Source organism: Euwallacea fornicatus, chromosome 6 (genome assembly GCF_040115645.1).
Source record: "Euwallacea fornicatus isolate EFF26 chromosome 6, ASM4011564v1, whole genome shotgun sequence".
NCBI lineage: Eukaryota > Metazoa > Arthropoda > Insecta > Coleoptera > Curculionidae > Euwallacea > Euwallacea fornicatus.
The window spans coordinates 1,425,642-1,450,263 of NC_089546.1; the positions used below are offsets into that span (position 1 = coordinate 1,425,642).

General features: G+C 35.0%; 1 protein-coding gene across 4 annotated transcripts in view; it reads right to left on the reverse strand.

The window, feature by feature from the left end:
* Window positions 1-24,622, reverse strand: part of LOC136339587 (fibrillin-2-like) — a 137,563-nt gene that overhangs the window by 5,815 nt on the left and 107,126 nt on the right. For all 4 annotated transcript variants that reach the window (XM_066282953.1, XM_066282952.1, XM_066282954.1 and 1 more), the window contains 3 exons: window positions 23,244-23,449; window positions 18,768-19,007; window positions 1,687-1,890 (listed from right to left, as the gene is read on the reverse strand). In XM_066282953.1, the coding sequence (XP_066139050.1) occupies window positions 1,687-1,890; window positions 18,768-19,007; window positions 23,244-23,449 (650 nt within the window). The remainder of the gene's footprint in view (window positions 1-1,686; window positions 1,891-18,767; window positions 19,008-23,243; window positions 23,450-24,622) is intronic.

Consider the following 24,622-nt stretch of genomic DNA (forward strand, 5'->3'; position numbering starts at 1 on the left):
TTAAAAATTCAATTATTTGCTCCTCCGATAAACGATCCGTTTTTTGATATTCTAACTGTGATACACGCCTAACAACTGGTTTCCACAGCTAATGGATTTTGTAAAAACCAAAATATTTTGAATGAAAAAAATTGTTTACTTTAACGACGATTCGGAATTTCAATGTCTCTTTGTGATTTTTTCACTCTGTTTCGCAGTGAAATAAGAATGGATTGGTATCTGGAAACCACAGATTAAAACTTTAAACATTTTTGTAATATGGAACATTTTATTTTCTTTAAGGAAATTTCATATCATATTTTAGTCCTGAATATACCGTTGTATCTCCTATTAAATTACCTTTTATTGGTTATACTAGAGCGAGTACCCTTCCGTTTGAAAATAAAAAGTCGGTAGAGGTCTCTGGATGGAGGTGAAAAATTTGAAAGTCAAACCTAATGCATTAAATGTCTTTTTAAGAATAAAATTACACGTGTTTAAGCATTTTACAATAACGTCAGTGTTGGGAAAAAATCCAACATAAATCAGCGTTATCACTGGGCACCAATTAGACCCTAAAGATGTTAGAACAATCCCTAATACATCTGCTGCATTGCACCCCGCGATGCAGCACTTACTCTCACGTGTTTAAACCCGGACACCGTGATGGCACTGGTTCCTTGATTTATCGCTGTCCCAATTTATGGGGGGCACCAGATAAATCTGTCAAGGGAACCAGAGAGCCACATCTGGGTTTTGACCGTAAAAATTCTTGGGAAAAAACTTTCTACAAGAACTAGGGGGCGGTGTTAGTTGGGATTGGTCAAGCTCTTTTCATGGTAATCTCCCTCCAGCCCCACCATCTCGGGGACAAATAACCTAGGACTCCCAAAAAACATTCTCAAAAAGACAGTACTCGCGAAAGCTCTTCTTCCCGTTTTGTGGACACTCTCGATCCCTGAACGCGGACTCTATCAAAAATCTCTCTCACATAACTTAACTCTAAAACAGTGCTCGCGAACTCTCTCTCTCTTTCTCTCTCTCCCGTTTCTTGGACACATCTCGATCCCTGAAGCGGAACACTATCAAACCTCTCTCACAACACTACCTCAATCTCTACTCTGTAACTCTTTTACAAGTCACCCTTCAACCTTTATACGTATCATTCTCAGATCTCGGGCAACCCAATACCGACTCTGTAAATATATGTATAAAAAGTGTATATAAAGTTGTAAATCGTAGTGTAACTTAGAGTGATATCTGTAGTATAAAGTAAATTACTTAATTCGTGCTACGGAGTTTGTCTTCCCCGAACCCTTGAACCACGTTTACAATCAATTGACGCATCAGCGTCTGGTCCTTCGAATCAATAACTCACACCAGCAAAATAGGAGATACCTCTTCGGGTGCCTTGTGAGGCAGTCGGTTCTGTTAGGCAGCGACTAAAAGCCCCTGGCCTAAACAGTCAGGTTTATGAAAGTTATAAACGTGTTATAATGCTTTTTATAAGCGCTGTAGACTAAAACGAATGATTCTGTCCAGCCTCCATCTACCGTTGGTAATTAAAATAGAAAGGATAGACCAAAGGACCACCTCGGGACATGAACAGAACTGCCTTATTATTTTCTGTAACAACTTTATAATAGAAACAGACACTCTCTATTATAATAGACTCTAACAATATAACGACTAAATTGATAGACATACCTTAACCGCAGGCTGTATTTTCAATATTCTGATTTTGTGCCTCGTTTGCGACAAAGAGATTTTCAAGTCGACCTCTTCGCCGTGATAGTGTCTGCGCGTCCTTCTCCTCGATCCCTGCTTCCCTTTGAATAAATAGACCCCGGTATCATTGCGGAAAGACCTGCCGCCCTGGTGTCTGGAGTCACGTCTATGTCTACCATTAACCTGAAACAAAATTGATAGATAATTGAAAAATAAAGCAAAAATTCTCTCAAAGTCTTGACAGTGCAAACAAAGCGCCATTCCGAGCTCCAATAACGTCGGCCCTTAATGCCGCAGAATCAAATTATTTGGCCATTTGGAACATTTGCAAGTGTTAAGTGGTCAGTCAAGGATTACCCTTAATGCCATCTGGAGGACCCGAACGTGCTGTTTTTATTGCTTTCAGTTTGCCATCAATCAGGTTTCGAAATTAGTCGGGTCCATTGGAATCACGGCTTTAGCCCCACGCTGACACTCGGGTTATCTCTAAACGTTTTTGTCTATAAAATTCCGGATTGGCAGAAAAGGTTTTAACGTTGGGGAAACGTCAGTTGTTCAATCGAACAAGAGAACTATTGGCCAGTCTTATTTGACTGGATGACCTCGTTCAAACTTCCATTTCTTTACTGAAATTCATTTATCTTTTCAGCGCGCCAAGTAAAAAAGTCTTAAAAAAACTTGACGTACAATGGGTCAACTCTACGATACCCAAACACAGTTTCAAAGCATTTGCAGCCTAATTTGACCCTGATTAACACACTGAGAAAATTAATATATTCTGAAAAGAACAAGGCAAATTTAGGGAAAACGGATCACAAAATGAAAAAAAATTAAATACAGGGTGAGTCTTAAGTAATGGGACACAGAGCAACGATGGATTTATGACATAAAAATAATGCAACATAGCTAAATTTATGTCACATCAAAAGTTGATAATAACTGAGATACAGGGTGCCAAAGTTGAAAAATGAAATCAAATTTTCTTTAATATCTCTGGAACAGTTCGGGCTAATTTCACAAAATTCCTTATGTAGGGGTTCTTGGAGATGATCAATTCAAATTTATCGACGATTTCGGTGTACCTTCTAGAGGGTGCCACAATCGACAATTAGGAGCCATTTAAACCATTTAAAGTTTTTTGTGCCACGGTGTAAATTTGTTCCCCTACCTTTTCTAGTTAAAAAAGTTATACCTTATTGGTGTCGTTAGGAGCAACGGTTTTCCAGAAATTCGATCAAATAACTTAAATTCCCATTTTTTCTACTTGTTGACATGTAAAAACATAATTTTTTTGTATTGTTAAAAAAGCACAAAGATAATATGAAAACAATTTAATACCGTAGTTGGTCTTCTATTGACATATTTATTTAAGCTCCAAACGAATATTTTAACAATAACAAAAAATTAGAAATTAAACATATCTATATAAACGAACAATATTCATGATGTTCCACAAAATTGAAATTTGTTATGATATATAAGGTGTTCCATTTAAATAAGCTAGTTGAAGTTCATTTCCGGTATAACCGGAAGTGGTATTTTCATGAAAATATTTTTAATCAATAGATCATCTCCACTTAGTATGATGCCTATGTCTCAACTTTTTCCTAGTCATAATTTTCAAGATACGGATAGTGGTCCATATTCGTTGGACACCCTGTATAGTTGTTCTTGTAGCTAGAATTCAAGAACCTCTAGGTGTTTTTATCTAAAAATTGGACTAAACCCTCGACAGACATAAGAAAAAAGTAAAGAAGCTTGACCTACAATATCTTCACCAATGCAAAAGTAATTCAAAATTATTCACACCCTAACGTCGATTTCTCCGATCCAGGATCACCCCATCCATACTTATCTGGAAATTAAATATTAAAGGTTCAATCAGAGTGATTGTTAACCCGGAAAGCAGAAGAGCCCTTCAGACGACTCTGGGAGCAAAAAGGACAGACAAAAAGTAGTGCAGAGAGCTCCTGTTTAATGTTTAACGTTGTTTTGTCTTGAACTTAGGATTAAGTCGGAAGTAAGTTTATTTAAACATTTATTTTCAAAGCCTGTGTTGCAAAAATCATAGATAAAAAGGGATTTTTGGTGATTGGGGTTTGTATTTTTAATAGTTACTTGATCTGAGAAGTGTATTTGTATTAAAATTTAGTGGGCGTTATCACAGTATATTTGGTGTGTTAGTGACAGAGAATCTATATTAAAACTAGAGAAAGCATCTATCGACTTTTTCACTTTTCGTCCCTCGCGACGAAAACAGTTTCATCTATGCATAACATAGATAATAATTCATAACATGTAAGTTAACAGAAAGAAAAATAATACATTTGAAAATACTCCAATAAAGTGATTCAGGGGAAAAGGAAATGGAATTGAATTATTTGCCTCTTAGGATAAAGATGATTCAGAATGAGCCAATTCTGACGAATGGCTTTGCGTCTTGTCTGAATTTGTTGCAGTCTTTGAGTTATTTATTTTGCATTTCTTCATTCAGTTTCTATGTTATTAGAGCAATTGTTTGGGTGTTTTATCTTTGTAATCAACCTTTGTGCAATTTGTATTGTAATTTGTATTCACACTTTAATTTTTTCCATTACATTTGTCCTTGATATGTCTCCGTAATGTAATAATTGTCTGCAAATAGACATGTATAATTTTGTTCCACTTTTAGTACTGATCTCTCTATCTTTGAACATCAGCAAATGAAAAAAAAATTAATTAAAATTAAAATTAAATGTGAAATTCAAATTAAGCTGTTTAGAACGTATGAGTGAAAATTCAGATTAAATGAGATATGAGGAAATTGCTCCGTTTTGGTAATTTAAAATAACCATTATAATACTGATATTTAGCATTTCTTATAACAATAGTAGTAAATAGAGTTAATTAAAAAGGCTACAAAATACTAATATGTTCGTGGTCTATCGGTACCTATTACAATTATGATGGAATTTGCCTTTTCCAAAAAAACTCACCACAACTTTTCCCCTTAACTCCACGGAGCAGGTGATAAGGATATACAAGTTTTAGATGGAAATAAACCATTGCAAGAAGATTTTTTTCAAAATTATATATCCATGATAGACCCTGCTTAATAAATAATAATTCAAAGACACTACTATTATTTATAATGGGTCTGAGAGGTATTTTAATTCTCAAAAAATGCATAAAGAGTACCCTTCAAGATTATAGTAAGTTGTAACGACTAGAAAAGGAGGCAATCTAGTACCTCAAAGACTGGCATTTAAAACTGTAATGTCCAGAAGATACCTTTCCCAAAATGCCTATTTATGTTACATATTACGGTTTAAAAAAGTACTTTATTCATTGAATTCAAGATAATTATCGATTTTTTATAGATCAAAAAAGAACTTATAAAGAAAATAAAATTTTATCAAGTGTTTGCAATTTTGGCAACCTTACCTCAACTCCTCTTTGTCTGGTTTAGTTAGAAATTTCTATTCTTACATTTCAACTATGCTTGAGAATTTCAGGATTTTGTGGATGGTTACTCTTAAATATTTTATATTGTTTTTTGCCTTAGCCATGTGACTATCTGTTATAAATACTGGGAATCTTGCTAAAATTCGATTATTTGAGAGTGGAAGAAGTTGATTTTTAATGTAATTTGCTGATATTTAGCATTTATAAAGCCATGATTATGTTGTTTGTTAGTGTCTAAAATGTTTCTACAGCTTTCTCAGGCATTTTATCACATACAATAAGTGCAGTATCGTCAACATATTGCAATATCAATGCTCTTTTTTCTCTAAATTTTTTATCCCTTATGCTATGGTTGTATATGTCATACATATTCTAATATTATAAAGGGTTAAAACGACGATCTCTGATGAAGTCTTTATTAAGGCAAAAGAGTGTCTTCAATTCGGACTCCTAATTCTCTGTTTTCCAATAGAATTCTCATCATATGAAGTACGTATTGTCACGTCTAAAGTTTACACAATTTGTAAAGTAAATCATTGTACCCAACGCTGTCAAATACCTTAATAAAATTCACAAGTAGAGTTAATGATTTACCGTTTAGATGTATTATTTTATGTTGTTTGCTAATATGCGGAGCGTTTCAGAATAATATGTCATAAATTTAAAGGGTGATTCTATGAGTGATTTTGGGAAAAAAAGTTTATATGAACCCAGGTCAGTTTTCACTTTCTGACTAAAATACAGTGTGTTAAAATTTGCTATATATATATATATTTTTTAATAAGTCCGCACCTGCATTAAATATGTTTATAAAACTTGGTGAGCGTAAGTTAAGTGTAGAAACACATCTTTTAACAGAAAAACGAACATTTAAATGCAAACAGTGGCGCCACCGAGGCCATGACCCTAATTATTTTTTGTGAAAAATATGTACACCCCTGTTTTTTTTAAATCAAAATCGTTTTCTTAATTCTAATTATTTTTGTTAAAAAAATAGTCTCGTAAACTTTTTTCGTAACATCAAGCGTTTTTGAACAACAAACGGATTAGTTAACATTGTATATTATAACAACGACAAAATTACTTACAGTAATACTTAATTTGATGTAATTTATAACGACCATTTAGACAAACAAAAATTAAATAAGTTGCTGAAAATGTTTTTCGTTAAAAACACGATTTTTATTTTTTTGAAAAAGCAGCGGCGAAACATATTTTTCACAAAAAATAATCATGGTCATAGTCTTGGTGGCGCCACTGCTTGCATTAAAAAATTCGTTTTTCTCTTAAAACATATGTTTTTACACCTAACTTACACCCACTAAGTTTTATAAAAATATTTAATGCGGATCCGGACTTATTAAAAAAAAAAAAAAAAAAATATAACAAACTTTAACATCCCGCATTTCAGACCGAAAGCGAAAACGTACCTAGGTCCATATAAACTTTTTGTCTCAAAATCACTCATAGAATCATCCCTTAAATTTATGACATACTATTCTGAAACACCCTCTATAGAATAAGAAAACGATCTAGTATTTTGGGTTTAAAGCCGAAGTGAAATATTAGAACATATTTTTTGATTATTTTTAAAATTTGTTTTTTATTATGTTTGCAAAAATTTTGCTTAGCAACAGTAATGTATTAGGTTTTTAGTTTTCTGTTTGCGTATTGTTCAGTCAATTTTTTATAATAGCTATTATTACTCTTTTTTTCCATGTGTCTGAAATTACATATTTGACTATGCTTTGGTATGTTGCCGAAGAATAAATTGTTGGAAGCGAGACTGCACAAGATACATGCTGCAGATGTATCCAAGGCTTAGCATGTTTTTTTAGTGTTTACGTAAAAATCCATATTGAATTTCATATATATCTTTTTCTTTAAAAGATCAGTTGATGTAAAAGGGAGTTTATTGCCAAGAATTTTTAGCATGTTTGTAGTTGATAACTCGCATTCTGGAAAATACAAGATATTTGATCGATTAAAGATAAATTTTGCTTTGAGCAGAAGAAAACCCATTGAGGAAGACATGAAATTTTTTGAATAGATTTCTATTTAATAATATCCCATGGATAGACATATGAACAAAAAGAAGTTCGGTTACTAATAGCACTATCGACTTTATCCAACATCACTCAACGGGGGATTCAAGTGATCAACTTCAACACTTTGTAGCTTGTAATTCAAGTTGTATTTTCGAAGTTTTGAAAAAAAATTTACAATCATGAATTTAACCTTTCCTGTAGTACACACATAGCTATATTAGAATTCTTACTCGCTCCTCGACCCAAGTGGATCGTTCGAGATTTGAGTGCGATCGATCAAACTCTAATCTTTGACATGATAGATCATATATGGCGTGATCGAAATAAGTCCGTATCTCTATAAGACTCCAGAATATTATAAGAGGGTTTAAGAAATTTTGGTGATACAGAACGAAGGGTGGAAATACTATCGTTCATCTATTATCGTCAATTTTTATGTCGGATTTCCCTTAGTCGCCTTATACTTGTAAATACAGGGTATATCAGAAAAAATGTATATTCATTTTAACTGGTGGTGGAAATTTTAAAGACCAACAGCTTTTCTTAGAATTTTTTTTCCCGTTTACCTGTTATTATGAAGATAAAATTAAAAATGGCATTCGACAAATTTCACTATACGTCACTAACAAGCGATATTACACATTCCAGAAACAATCACAAAAATGATGGGAAGTTTTTGTACCTACAACGAATTCTTAACGTTTGAAATGTTTACGATTTTTGATAATTTAGTTTCGAAATTGTTATACAATATTTACCTATAAAGTAAGCTCATATTGTCCAATAAATAGAATTCTGTGTAAATAAAAAAAAGGACACATTAAACAAATACAGAAAATTTTCAACTTCAACTTCAACTGCAACCCCGACGAAATGATTCTTGAACTCTCTGCAACATTATTGGGTTATTTCGAAGCGATACAGCAACATTTTCTACACGTTCTTCCAACTTTTCAATTGTGTTTATCGGAGTAGCATAAACTGTACTTTTCATATACCCTCACAAGAAAAAGTCACACGGGTTTAGGTGCCGAAAGCTGGCGGGCCAATTTATGGGGTCATTTCATCCTATCCATCATCTTGGAAAATTTTCATTTAGCCAATTTTGCACTGCTTGTAAGTTATGGCAGGGTTCTCCATCCAGAAGAAACCACATGTTAGCTCAAATATTCAGTGGCAAATTTTCCAGTAAATCGGGCAAAACATCTGTCAAAAATGGTAAAAATCTTTGCCCATTTAGCTATGTAAGCATTACGTGAGATCAAATAAATAGGCCATTTATGGGTCCTGCTCGTACATTAATTTCCTAAATCTGTCCTGAAAATTGTTTGATCGGATAATATGCGGATTTTCCTCTGCCCAGATATGCGTATTGTGCATGTTGAACACACCTTCTCGATCAAATCCAGCTTGATCAGCTGAAAAAAGAAATGGTCTAAAATTTGGTTGTTCATGTATTTTAGCAAGAACCCATTTAGAGAATTCATGTCGTCGTGGCAAATCTTCAAGTTTAAAAAATTGCACTTTTTGTACGTAGTAAGGGTGCAATTGCTGTTGTTTTAATATCCGCAGTACTGTCGAATGAGGTGTCCTGGATTAAAGTGTCAACCTTCTCATACTAGTTTTTGATCGGAGTTCAACATTATCAAAAATTCCCTGCTCGAGATTTGCAATCCTTTTAGAACGTCTTGTTCCACGTTCGTGGGCTACCGGTTTAAACGTGTTATAATTCCGAAGATATTGAATAACATGCAAAAAAGTGCATTCGTTAGGAGTTTGCCGCCTCTAAACCTTTTGTAAGTAGATCCTGCCTAAGACTTCAACAGCGTTTTAACCGAAGGTACTATAAGCCTAAATCATATCTCTTTATTCACTATTTGAAAAAAATTACGATTTTTAACATATTTAACTGGCTTCACTTGTCCAAAGGCCGAACGTGAACATTAACACATCGCAGTACCAAATAAATTTGATTTATTGAGGTAGATATGCGTATCTGCAGGTCAATCTCTGAACCTTCTTTTTGGAAAATAGTTTTAATTCATCAACATGAATCATCGGCTCATCGTGAATTTTAAGGAGAGAAATGTAAAAAAAAGTAGTTATCGAGGAAAATGGTACATATAAAAAATGTTACCCTTAAGGAGATCTATCATTGGTTTGAAGTAATGTACTTATTTCTCATACATCTTCTCGACTTGGACGAGGACAGTCCCGAAAGCACCCGATCTGACATATAGACGGTGATTTTTTTAGCAAAAATTCGCTTATATAACCAAAACCTTAAAAATCTCATGTCTACAGTTTGAGGGTGTCTCGTTGATTTGTGCTTATTTTATAGACGTTTTTAGTGAACGCTTTTAGACATTTTGTGAACATAGAAAAAAATTGTCAGCGATACGTGATTCAAAAATTTCCTTTTAAAAGTCTTAGTTCATTCAACATAAAGTCGGAGTTAGATTCTACTTTGGAAAAATCTGGTCCCTCATTACCAACTGTAAAATGTTGGGTGGCAGAGTTTAAACCCAGTCGTACGAGTTACCAAGACGAACTTCGCATTAGTGGAGACAATAAATCTCCAGATCTGACCATTCCAAATATTCTGGTAAAAATCTATAAAACTGTACTTTTCAAAGGAGATTTCGAAAAATAATATAGATTGTATTTTAGTCCAACAATTGGACATGAGAAATGTGCGCGTAACATGAACGAAAAAGGCGGTGAGAGAATGTTTTGAGGGAGTGTTTGGCACAGTTTCGCAGTAATAAAGCCAAATTCGTGTGTCGATTCATAACCATTGACAAAACATGGGTACATAATTTCACACCTAAGACGAAAAAACACTCAACACCATGAACCCGAACCGGAGAATCGTTTCTAAAGATGGCGAAAACCGTTCCATTTGCAGGAATGGTGATAGCGTCAGTTTTTTGGGATCCACATGGGATAATTTTTATTGACTATCGCCCTAAAGGAAAAACAAAAAATTGAGAATATTATTCAAATTTAGTGCAGAATTTGGGCGAAGAAATTAGGAAAAAACGACCGCATTTGGCGAAAGAGAAAATCTTGTTTCATCCAAACAACGCAGCAGTCCAGACTTCTATCATCGCGATACATAAAATCAATCGACTTTATTTCGAACTTTTTCCTCGTCCACCCTATTCACGAGATTTAACCCGCTCAGATTATTTTCTATTTTCAAACTTGAAAAAATTTCCCAGTGGAAAGAGATTTGCGATTAATGAAAAGGTGGTCCGAGGTTGATTCCTACTTTGAAACGTTCGAAGCTTCTTACTATGAAGAGGGTATAGAAGCCCCAGAACATCGTTGGGAAAAGTGTGGCAATCTCAAAGGAAACTACGTTGAGATATAATGTAATATTTTCCAAACTTTTTTATCTTTAAGTGTTAGGTCGGGTATTTCTGGGACTATCCTCTTATATTACGCTATCATGAGAAGTATGTGGGCAACTTAATGAGACTTAACACTAAACTTAACTATAGTTCAAATTTTTGATACCTTATCGGAATTTTTATGTACAAGGCCAATATGGAGGCTTGGTGAGAATATATGAAAGGCAGAGTAACTTTACCTAGAGGACAATTTCAATGGAAACAAATTAGAAGAACGTAGTAATCAATCTCGCAGTTTCCATGGAAATTATATTCAGGATCAAGTGGCTAGTAAGTTTATCTAGAGGCTATTATGCCCGGTTTTCTCTGGTAACTTCGCTAGCAAAATAATTTCCATGGAAACAGGGAAATTTCTGTTAGGCGGATATCGAAAACCAGGCCTTGATAGCATTCTACAATAGAGGAATCAAGACTGATGTATTTTGAGAACTCTCTACATGAGATTCTTAATTCAATTTTGAACATTTGGTGATACATTTGGGCAATGATGCGATGCTTACGATTACTTAAACATTCAGCTAATATATAATTAAAATTGCTAATATTTTATCGTTTATCTATGTGGAAACGCTGAGACTTATTGCTCCATTCAATTCTATACATTCTGCATTAAATTCTCTATTCAATTGTATGTTTGGCATGAGATAAATATCGGAAAGTGTGCCATACCTAACTGAAATTAAATTCTATGATAGCTGATTGGAGGCTAGAAGACCAATGAAGGTTAATAGCACACTTCAAAAAATGAATCGACATTAATGAATTTGACCATATTTCGATCTGGAACTCTCCTTTCAATCTTATGCATATGGTGAGACATGTCGGACCAAATTCATTATACTTACACAGCGAACTTAATTATGGTTAAAGTTCCTGCTAGCTTAGGCATTATCTACAGGCGAACATAACATTGATGCTTAATGGTATACTCTTGAGGAGAGAGATCAAGTTTGAAGAATTTTATAATCTTTATGCATTACGCTCTTTATCCAGTTTAATGTTTATGCTGAGTAATAAATTAAACTTAAAATAAATTTTAACTAAAGGCCCAAATAGGCTATTTAAAGCTGTATTCACAAAGGAAACAGTGAAGCTTAACAGCGATTTTGGATGAAAAGGTCAAACGTGAAACATTTCACTATATTTCTACATGAAATTCTCATTTAAATTTTATTTTTACCAAGAAAGATGTCTGCAAATGCTCGAAAGTAAACTTTGCTGTAGTTAAATTTCATGATCGATTCTCTAAGGCGTATTCTATTATGTTAGAAAATAACACTGGTCCTAGATAGATGTATAGTATCCTCTTTTAGTACTCCTTGAGGAGAAATATCAAACTTTTCTTATAATTACCATGTTTTGGGCTAGGTTCTTTGGTTAGTTAGAATATTGCATATTCTAAACTTTAATATTCAACGAGAGCTGAAGTTTCCAAAGCATGTCGGAATTATGTCGCCGTCGAAAGGTCGGTCAGGCACCTTTCTTGGTAAACAAGGGTTTCTTACCCCTCGAGATGAATAGTTCATGCACCGTAGTTCTAATTAAGTTTCGGACACGACGGATAACTGGATCAGCTGTACCGGTTCCCAGTCTCTGGGGGGCAGGTAATCCTTATAAATAAATTGTCACGTTTTCACTCTCCATCGAAAAGTTGAATTTTGTCACGGTGTAACGTTTCAGTTTCAATGGGAACAAAGTCGAAACTACGGAGATAAACTAATCTCGAAGATGTCTCTCTGTTACTCGAAACGTAACTAACGAAAGTTGATTTGCTTGACACGGAGTCTCTTAAAGTTCAACCCCCAAAAGGGCAACGGTAAATAAAATTTGCTCCACACGTCCCGGACTCAATCAGAACCGGAAGGACATAAACAACGTCCCCCTGGGGAAAAACCGCCCTTTACCTTACTACCCACTTTAATCTTGTATCAAGACGGTGTCAAAGCAGGTGCAATTCATCAATCCACTATAACCGCTTCCACGAGAAGTAACAATTTACTTTAGATTAAAAAAAAAGTGATCCAGGTATTGTTAGTATCATTTTAAGAGAAGAGAAAAAAAGTTTTAGTTAGGTAAAATCTGCGGGAACCACTGAAATATATACAACTCTGTAAGATTCACTAAGAACGCCTGAAGATTTGATGATTTACGTCTTGATTGCTACATATTCAATAATAATACCATTTATTAGGACCTTTAAAGTTTATTACAAAAAATGCACAAACTGATAAGCAAGCATGAAGTTTCAGAATTTCAGTTCATGTTCAAATAATTTTAATGGAAAAAGGTCTATGAACAGCTTTTAGAGGAAGCTGTTTAATTACGTCACACACCGTAACGCCATGAGAACTTAAGAAAGGGCATGCAGCTTCTTGTAGAAGAGAAATTACTACCCAGATTTCACGATCAGATGCATAAATTTAAATTAAAAATTGTTTGATAATACACCTCGAGAAGATTTATAATACTTAATTTTGATTAATGTAAATTGGTGAATATACTATTCTATTAGAATCCAGAAAGTTTTTGAGGTATGTTAATATCAATACCGCATTCATTAATAAAGCTTTTATTACATTTTAAGATGAGATACACAGAGAGCGGTAAGACGAACGTTAATCTTCAGGTTCCACACAGAGACGTGGAAGCAAATGTAAATGAAAGAATTTTGGAAAATATGTATAGGTATAGAGATATTATGATAAGTAAACAATATGAGAGAATTAGAGAAAGAGGTTTTAATTTATGCAGGTTAAGAGTTGAAATCTTGTGCTAGAAATTTTTGAAATTGCTTTTCAGAAATGGTAAAATGAACACAAATTTTCAGGTGTTGAGCTCACGTGCAATAAGATCTGAATCGTGAATTCTAGGAAAAGATAATGCCTAGACGTGATTGTTTGCAAACGGATAAAATAAATGCATATTTAGTGATAAAATTTTCAATTAGAAACTTGATTAAAGAAAAAGTTCTGTGTGGAACTTGGTAAAACAAACAGACATCTTTAGAAAAATATCTTAAAGATGTATTTTGGGCTCTAAAGTGTCTCATCTCTCTTGAAATTGAAGAAAACACTGCCAGAATGTCATTCACTGTGGATTAATTTCCAGAATTTTGTTACAACTATTTTAACTCATTCAGCATTATTTTAGAAAATATTAATATACAGGGTTATTGGTTTCCGGACATATTTGTTTTTCACAGGGAAGATCCTAATGATAGATAAGTGATCACATAACGAAATAAAAAATATCCAAAAAGGATTTCTTGAAAAATCACTCTTAACTTATTGAGACCTCGCATTAAAAAAATGGAAATAACTCAAAATCTCGTGACTTTTGGAATATGCATATATAGGTTCAATTTATAAAAAATACTTCAAATTAGCAATAATTCTGGATATGTTTTGATTTTAATTTGAATTGAAGAAAAGATATGGAGAAATTCATAAAACTGGCAAAAACTTTATGTTTCAAGCTCACGTGCTAACAAATCCATATCAAACTATGCTGTTGCATATCAAGAGAAGTTTGCGGAAACTTCTACTGAAGAGACAGATTACCGAATTTTCGAGAACTTCAGTACTGTGGACACCGAAACTCCGAAATAATACCGTCCATTAGAGGTTTTAAAATCTATGAAAATATATGCAATGACTAGTGAAACAAGCATGAATCTTCAGGTTTCATGGTGTATCCCGCCCAACCTGTCCCAAATAACATTGAAATAGATCAACAGGAAGTATAGGGGCGATGAAAATAAGCATAAATAAATATTCATGTTTTTAAAATATATGTTATAAATGCTTGACATGATACCTGGAACGAAAGTAGAGATTTTTATATATACTGCCTGACAGAAAAAAAACCTCCTGTAAAAATAGTTTAATTTAAATAATTTTTTGGACGCAAGTTAATATATGAGAATACAAAAAGCGATTAAATTTTCAGCTATATTTATCTATGTATTTACGATTTATCAAGAATTTGATTTTTTTTTAACTATAAAAATTGCAATAAAATATTAACAATATTACCGCAAAATAACATTTATTGATGTGTACTGTGCTTGAAAGTGTTTTTAGATTAACCAAATATGTCTAGACACAGAATAGAGCGAAATTTTCATTAACTAAGCGAATTTGAGAGAGGTCGCATAGTGGGCGTACGAAAGGCTGGTTAGTCATTTAGGGAAATCGCCACTAGATTGAACCGTAGTGTAAATACTCTACTGAAATGTGGTCAGCCATGGTTCCAAGAAGAGCAAACAGACAGAATGAGAGATAATGAAAGATCACGAAAAACTATACAACGCTAAGATCGCTTCCTTCGAATTACGGCCCTAAGAGATAGGTTCATTACGTCGAGGACGCTAACGAATCAGGGGCTAGTTGACTATGGAAAGTCCATTGAGATTCGAACCATTTATCGTTGGATAAGAAGTTTTAGTATGATTTCCTACTGTCCCCATCTTGCGTTACTGCTCACCTTAAATCATTATCAAATTCGACTGCACTACTACAGAGAAAGGATATATTGAATTTTAGATTGGGAAAATATCGTGTTTCAGGTAAAATCCATATTTTGTTTGGGTATGCATGATGGACGGTCAAAAGTAAGAAGACGGGGGTGAAAGACGGGATTCTCACTTTGCCATATAGAGGCATGTCCATCAGACTGTTGGGGTAATAGTTTGGGGTGCTATATTGCATGTAGTAGCAAGTCATATTTACTTTTCTTCAAAGGCAGTATAACAGTCCAACGATACATCTAAGAAGTTTTCAAACTTCTTCTCGTGTTTTATCTGGAAACTTTTATTAATCCAGTTTTACAACAAGACAATGAAGGACCACATGTGGCTAGAGTGACCATGGACTTCTTTTAATAAAATGCAATAAATTGACTACCTTGGCCACCTCGATCTCCAGACCTCTCACCGATTGGACATGTATGGGATACTGTAGATAGCAGGTTGCATATTTACCCCATCCCCCATAAACGCTAGAGGCCCTATGTTAGCTGTCTAGCTAGTCTGGAATGAGATACCCCAAAACAAGATCAATCACCTCATTATATCATACCTAGACGCGCATAGAAATGTATAAGACCGACAAATTATAATTTTTTTTTTTGGTTTCTAACAAATTAAATTTGTTCAATTTTTTAATTAAATATTTGTTTTAGCACAAGAACCATGCATGCCAATATTATTTAAACAAAATCATTTTTACGAGGTGTTCTCTTTTCTATGACAAGCAGTATATAATCTGCAACAGTTTTAATTAAATGTTGTAACTTAACTAATATAACATATCATTAGAGCCTTGAGAATTAAACACAATAAATTCACAAACTCGTTAAATATTTGTTCTTGTAAAGGAAAGTAAATCATAAAATTTTTGAAAAAAAAACTGAGCAAAATTGGATGGGTATGTTTTGGTTTTACTAAATCTACAAAAAAAGAGTTTGGAAAACCCACGAGATTGTACAAAATCTAGGCGTAAACGAATATGATGAGAACAGATCTTCAGGTTTCAAACTATATAAATCAGTAAAACATCGAAAAGATGTCGGAAGGAATATTGGGGAGAACCGTTTTGATTTAACCAACACAAATTCACCTGCAAAAATGTCCATTAAAATCTTAAAAATCAATGAAACGTTGTGCAGCAACTTCTAAATTATGTATAAATCTTGATTTCAACTTGACTGCAAACAAATTTAAATCGAGCAAATCTGGAAACATTAGAAAAATTATCCTTAATATTCGAGTATTCAGCTTACATGAAAAACTAATCAAATCACAGAAGCCTGAAAAAGGTATCTGCAGAAAAATTTAAAAATATATCCTGAGAACTGCAATTAAAATTTTGTATTAGAATTTTGAACGTTCAACAACAATAAGCATAGCATAAAGCACTTAGAGCATAAAGACTCTTCAGGCTTCATGCTGAAATATAAATAAATTTCAGCCACACAGACAGTCGTTATAAATAATTTAATAATTTGGTCTGAAGACAAATGAAAGACAGTGTGTGATTAATATCGAAAATAAAGCGATTCATTGAAGTTTTGATTATTGGCAAAAAGGGCTGATTAACTTGGTAAATTAACCATAAATTTTTTTAAGTGGAAAACTTGGGGTCAGATCGCCAAATATTTTTTCGAACGTTTATGTGCCCATAAAAAATATTAGCTTACATGCACACTTTCAGCACTACCTACAATTTCATACCTTGTGTATATGAAAGTGGTACTCGCTTCAAATTTAGAGAATAAAATATAAATATTCTCTAAGAAAGATAAAATGAATTCAAAATTTTAACAGTTTATACCTCACAAACGAAACATTTGCCGATCTACTACATTACGTGTTCATATTATTTATTTCCTAATTGAAAGTAATGACGAGCAGCTTTAATAGTCATATTATACTTATCAAAAAATTAGTGGGTAATATCGTCATTCTCAGTGAGAAAGATATAAATAATGAAAGTTTGCTACCTGATTTACACTAAATCAAACTTATATGGAATCATCCAGTATTTTACAAAGAAATGATTTTTGGTGGAAATTACGTGCTAGAAATTTAAAGATTAATTTCAAAAAATATTTATATTACAAGAATTCAAAGAAAAACACAATTCTGTAAGTAATAACGAAAATAAACTAAAAGCTTTCATTTTGTAAAAGCAAGATTTATAAGAAATTCAAATTATAAATGAAATTATGGACTTTTTGGATGTTTTATTAATCTGAATTTCCACCCCTAACTTCAATGCAAGAACGAATGCGACGGGGCATGCTTCTTAAAAGGTTGTCAATTTTTCCTTGAAGAAGATTTCTCTATTTTTCAAGAACTACTTTTATCAATTGTTCTGTATTTTCCAGATTGTGTTGACGAGCCCTAACCTTTCTTTTAATCATGTCCCATAAATGTTCTACGGGATTCAGGTCCGGAGAATAAGCAGGCCATGTTAAAACTCTGATACCCTCCGTTTTCAAAGTATTTTTCGCGACTCTACTGGTATGCGGTGGGGCATTGTCGTGCATAAATAAAAAATTCTCTCTAACAGCACCTCTCTAACTTGTTGTTATTGGTTGAAGCACCAAATCTACGTACCTCTGTCCAGTTAATGTGGGTCGAATGGGATTTAAGGGAGTTTTTTTTCTCCTATCATTATGCCGTCCCAAAACATTACTGTTCGCCCTATATTTCGGGACAAATCGGACAGTTTGGAGCCTGGCTTGTCTTCCACCACCTCTTAAAACCTCGAATAGCCGATCATCAGATCTAAAACCAATCCTGGTTTCGTCCGAAAACCGGACGTTTTGCCATTCGTCCATTGTCCAATTTTGGTGCTGCAAACACCAATTTAATCTATGGCGTTTTTGTTGTCTCGTCAATTCGGGGAATTTCAGTGCCCTTCGACTAAATAATTCTCTAGTTCGTAGTCGTTTTCTAATTGTTTCCACGGATACGCGTATCTCAGTCGCTTGTAGAAATTGCCTTTGAAGTTCTGGAATTGTTACCGTTGGATTTCTTCTAGCAATTTGCACTAAAAATCGGTCTTGTCGATCTGTGGTAACGTTTTGGCGACTTCTTCTTGACCTGTTTTGCAACGTTGCTAATTTTAAATACCTCGAATAAGTTTTCGAAACCACCCCTTGCGAAACACCACCTGTAGGGACAACAGTTCTTTGAGACATACCCAGCTCCATTAACGCAATTATTCTTCCTCTGTACATCAGATAATCCCACAAAAGGTATTTTAAGGCAGTTTGAAACAAAAAATTCAAATGGGAAAACCTGAGATGTGACTTCTAAATTAATAAAGTCTGTACTACCGATGTACGAACATTAATATTTTATTGAACTAAACGTTGTTTAGCAATAAACACAACCTTTTTTTATTTGAATGCAAAAACAAGTCAATAAAAACACCTTTCTGTAAAATACTGGGTGATTCCATATAAGTTTAATTGACTATATCATTGGAGCATTTTTCCGACAATTTACCGTGAGAACGGCAATTAAGTTCATAACTTTTCTACCTACGTTTATGATAGGATGTATGCACATACCCCTCTGGGCTATGCTTTTTTAAAATTTGTTTATCCCCATTGTTTTATACTGTCGTTTATCAATATATACCTGACATGAAAAACATCCCTCAGTGGTAATGAGTTTATCCTTGGCAGCGCCGGACTGAGGCTCATCAATGGGATAAGTGGGCACATCTCCTATATCGTAACCGGCCAAAGCAGGAGTAACAGTGGATAGACAATGTCCTTGTCCGATGCGAGCATAACCCTGCGGACATCCACATGAAAAACCGGCTCCGGTAGCGGAACATCCAAATGCACACGGGGATCCAATGCAGCTGGGAGCCACCTAAAACATCAACCCGGAAAATCCATTAATCAAGCAGAATATGTTTAAACAGAATTAAATAGAAAAACGAAATAATAATATAAAATTCATTTTTCATGTCGCCCCGAGGTCCGGCATGGCTCGAAATAAAATTTATGATATTCGGGTCGGAGATTAATGGGTCCGCACCGAAATTGAATTCCGAGCGACAGCGCCAAATTTAACCAATCCGGTAAACGTTTTAAAATTCAAAGGCTCCATTTCTAGACGTATATCAAAATTTGAGCCATTAAAATATCACTCGAGGCGCATTTATGAATTAAACAGCATACATTTTAAAAACCCCCCAGGCACTTCAACCCCTGGAAATGTCCTTCATGATTAGGGCAAATTTAAAATGGGAAATGGGACGCAGCATCAAATACTAAAATAACTAGAATTTTAGAAACTGAATTTCTCAAAATTTCTGACATGATCGTCGGCGTAATGAAGTTCCATCGAGAGCTAATGTTTATACGTGTTTTTTATTTGTCGGCTTAATACATCACCTGCAGAAGTCTGTGCGGGCAGTCGGATATCGGTCTGGAAACTCTAGGAAAAGGTAAATTCCCGCTTATTGACAGACCGCGATTAAGGGCCTTAAAGTTGAACCAAATCCGGTGACAGGCGAGTTCGAATTCAAATTTAATTTATCTCGTCTCTCGATTCGACGCCTGTAAGCCTCGGTATAATGGCAGGATTATACAGCAAACAAAGGCCCACCCAAGCACAATTTCAAGCGAACCAAACTGAAAATACGCGAGAAGAAAGCAAAAGAAACGACACAAACATATCTAAATGCATATCGAAAATATAATAATTTCGGCGCCTGGAAATGTAATCTAACTTTTCTTATTTGCATGCAAAGTGGGAGATCACCCCTGCCTTTACCGGGTTATATATCAAACGCTGGGATCATATTTTGTTTAAAGAGATATTTGATTTTACGCTAGAGTTGCCACGAATAAATCAGTGCGATCCTCTCAGAGAATAAGAGGGTTTAGAGGATTTTGTGTGGGGGCGACGTTCCATATTTTTGTGTTTGCTGTGAGTCTTTACTTGGCTTCTCGGGACCCAAGAAGGTAATCAAAAAATTGATCTCTGCATTACCGAATCACGGTGTGATAAATAGGAAGTTGGTGACATAAGCCAGAAATCGTTGTGCCCGTAAACAATGCTTTGGGTGGAAATATTAAAAACGCTGCATGGAAGTCGTCAGCTCACTAGCTGACACATCTGTTCACACGATGGATCTTTCTATCTTTTCTGAACACCTCAACAGGTCAGTAACGAATTAATCTGCACTAACTTAAACATTATATTCTTATTATGAAAAATAAGTAAGGCCATCTTATTCTAACTTATTAATCAGTGTGAACCGAGAACCACATTTTATCGAAGAAACTTACTCGATAATCTTTAGATCAACGTTGTAACAAATAGACGCAGCTCCTGCCTTACGTTTGTGAAAATGTTCCCCTTGAACGACCTTGCAACTCAGCGACAAAATGACACGGATCTAGGGATCAGAATGCTGACCCTATAATGCATCTCTAAAAATCTGATAGAGAAATGTGTCGATGAAGTCGTTGGCTTCAAGAAAACGATTTATTCGGAAATGATGATTCAAGATCAATAGCTCTGGGAGGACCAACAGCTAATATGAGAGCAAGGCTGCCATGATGGCTACTGGCGTTGACTTGATACAGTCCAAACCGATTCTGGAACAAAAAGACCCGAAAACTCCACCCATAGAAAAAAAATCGCGCCCATGGGGTTCCGAGAAATGTAGGCGTTTCGACCAACGATGAAATAGCGCATTTGGCCATTGAACGGCACTCTATGGCACCCCGAATAATTGTCCAGCATGGCACATCCATCTTTGAGACCAGGTATGTTCGTACACCACCGGACCATAGCCCATGATATGTGGTAGACTAGGGAATACACAGTTGAATCAAATACCAAACAGGCAAATCTTCTCCTATAGCTCGAAAGGAATGACATTGTCTACTATTACCTTCAATGGATTTATCTTTTCTTATCTTATTATTTTTAGATTTTAATTTAATGGAATCAACTGTCGGGCAACCCCGCGAACAGGAATACCTTGCTCATTGCATTAGCTTATGTCCAGGTTTCTCGTCATTACGAGAAACCTGGACATAAGTTGGCTGAACATCCAGGTTTACAAGATTCAACGCTGGAGAAAGTGAGAGTCCTTATGATGACCATTTTTCTAATCGCAAACATCCGTCCCGAAGCACATTTTCAGCAATCCATCGTCGATTATAAGATAGAGCCGGTTTTAAACCAGAGGAGGAAGCGAACATCAACAAACTACACGAATAGTGGCCTCTGAGGAAGAGATTTTGCATCGAACTGATGAAGAACCTACCAGCAGCATGCGTGCAAAAACGAATCGTATGAATGCTGTCCACAGTATCTCCATAGTATGGCGAGTACTTCATGAGGAGATCTCTCAATCTTATCACCTTAAATGAAAATACAAGCACTAGGTCCTCAAGATTATCAGCCGTGGGTACATTTTGCAAATGCTTTTAGCAACCTATCGAAAACCAACTGAATTTTTGTTTGATAATTCTATTCCCTGAAGACCCTTGTTTCAGTAAACACGAATGTTTCAAAGATCACAACACTCAGATATGCAACGATCGCTATCTTCACGCCGCATGAATCAAAGTTCATCAAACTCAATTTGCCATTAACATGCAAACCAGTATTGTTGCTGACATTTTAATTAGCCCGTGCCTGTTTCTATATCGGCTAACCGGTAACTTCTACCTCAACTTTCTATCAGACGTACTTCTTGAGCTATTGGACAATGCACCCGTTCTTATGGGTGCATTTTCGTTCGAGAGAACATGGTTCCAACCTTACATTATACCTGCATATTTTTGCTCGTATCGAGCAGGATTATCTAAAACAACATTATTATGGGTAATAGATCGGAAGAGGCAGACTTATCAGGTGGCCAGCGCGAAATCCCGATTTAAGCACATTGGATTTTTTCCTTTGAGGTTACGCTAAATCGTTGGTGGATGAAACTTCTGTTGTGACCCAAGGGGAACTATTGCAAAAACTAATGGCAATCTTTATTTTCGGCTAGCTAGGGCCACATATTTTAGAATGGGTGTGCGATTCAAGGAGTCAAAAACTAAATGTATGTAACCAGGTTGCGGATCGTCATTTTTAACCTTTATCATATTTTGTTGCGTTATCTTTAATAAAAATGAATAAAACATCCAAGAATTTAGGTGTCAACAAAGCTAACATTGCGTTTTTGAAAAAAAGTCGTTAGAGCCAAAACGACTCTTTTTTGACTAGAGCTTTCTATGCAAATATTGTTTACCGCAATGTCCCTTATAATCTATTTAAGTTTAGCACAATCTTTTTGGAATAACCTGTATATTGTATGTAAGAACATGTACGGAGTTGTGATAAGTTTTGTTCCCCCTCAATTTGCGTGGAAACAAGTGCGTCTATCATTAAGGTTTTTTTCAGTCACTGACCTATACCAGAAAACCACCAATTTTGGTAGTTAAATAGTTTAAACATGAGTTTCCCATATTATAGGACGAGATTTTTGGCCCTCTTCCGGAAAATGAAACCCTTACATGGACAGACAGAAAAAATTGCCTTCTTATGTGATACATGAGATATATCAAGTTCCTCATCGTGTAACTTGTTCAACTAAACTTATAAGTCGTTCAAGTCTTCAAGATTCTCACACCCCACACATTCCACAACACTCTTGTACCCGGCAAAATACTTAATACAGACATATTGATCGACACCTGAAAAGGGCCTGTATCCGTCCCTATGCACTAAATTTAAGCAATAAAATTACCCGTAAGACTACTGCTAAATATTTTAACAAAATTATGGGCACTCGCGAAAGGCTAAGCCAAAAGACCTCCATAAATAACCATTCCGGATATTCGTTAATTTAAACTTGATATTCCTGTGCTTTTGGCATCGACAAGCAGTGGTTGATTTGTATTCAGGGAGTAGGACGTTCGTTTCTTAGGTGATTACGTGGAAAATTTATGGAACTAACTTTTTGATAACAAGTCCAGAGTGGCATCTTGTTTTTTGGTAACCGACAGGGTTTGTTTGCGAGGCTTAGTAGGGAATCACAATTGTTTAGGTTTTTATCACTCGTTACAAAATCTGCTAGGGAAAACAATGTTTTACCTGAACACAAATGTTTAATCTGGCATCAAACTGGTAACCATCAGGACAGCCACAGCGATAGCTTCCAGGAGTGTTGAAACAGTTTCCAGTTCCCCCACAAGGGCTCTCCAGGCACTCGTTTTTGTCTATGCACTGATTATAGTAAGGATGAAGAGAATATCCGTCAGGGCATCCACATCTGTATCCACCAATTTGGTTTTGACACCCTGTAACAATACCAAAGGACAGATTTAGTAAGCGCTGTTAAAGGAGTAATGGGTAAAAACTTTGCTTAAAATATAGGCGGGCCTAACTGAGTGTTCACCATTACAAATGACGAATTTAGAAAAACTTTGTAATTTCTAAGTTCCTGTAGTTCCAAAAATATACATACAGTGGTGGTCATTGAGATAGAGCCAGCTGATACTTTTGGTAGAATTCAACGCTACAACTTTTTAGAAACATTTTGATGAACCTCTATATAGTTCCTACGCAAGATCAATAGGAATTATTTCAAATGTGTACCGAAACAAACATTATAAGTGAACACGATAAAAATTTAAACTTGTTTGGTCTTGTTTGGTTTCAATTTATCTGGTCATTAAAATAGAGACGTAAAAAATAAAGTACATAGTACTAGTGTTCCTTCAAGTTTGCACATGCCATTTCCTTTAAGTTATCACCGTGATTTGCTTTTTAACATTTAGTGAAGTACTGAAGAATAACTTTGATAAAAAAAAATGAACGGTGGCGTTCATTGCACGGCAGAGGAAAGAGTGACAACCTTAACATTACGGAAACAGGAAAAATCGCTAAGAGAAATTGCAAGATTTATCGGGTGCTCAAAAAAATGGTTGAAAATACTATAAGAAAACCACCAATTCGGGAAAATCTTAAAGCGAGGAGAAAAACAAGTCCTCATACAGACGGGCAAGTTGTTTGAGTCTCCAAAAAAGATCCCTTCAAGACGTCTATCCGTATTAAAACTGAACTAGGTTTGGAAATAAGTACAAAAACTATTCGAAGAAGGCTTCAGACAAATAATTTACACAGCAGAATGGCCAGAAGAGTTCCTTTGTTATCCTCCAAGAACATTAAGCAACGTTTAAAATTTGCACAGGACCATTTGAATTGGGATGGTGAAGAGGGAATAAAAAAAATGGCGCTATATTTTATGGAGAGATCAAACAAAAATAAATCTAATGGAATCTGAAGGGAGACACTATGTCAGAAGACCACACAACCAGGAGTTATTACCAAAATGCATCATTAAAACAGTTAAATATGGAGGTGGTAACATAAAACTTTGGGGAGCCTTTTCATGATATGGTGTAGGACCAAATTACTGGATTATGTTGCCTTTTGCAGAGAACATGCCGCTAATATGGAAGTGCCAACAA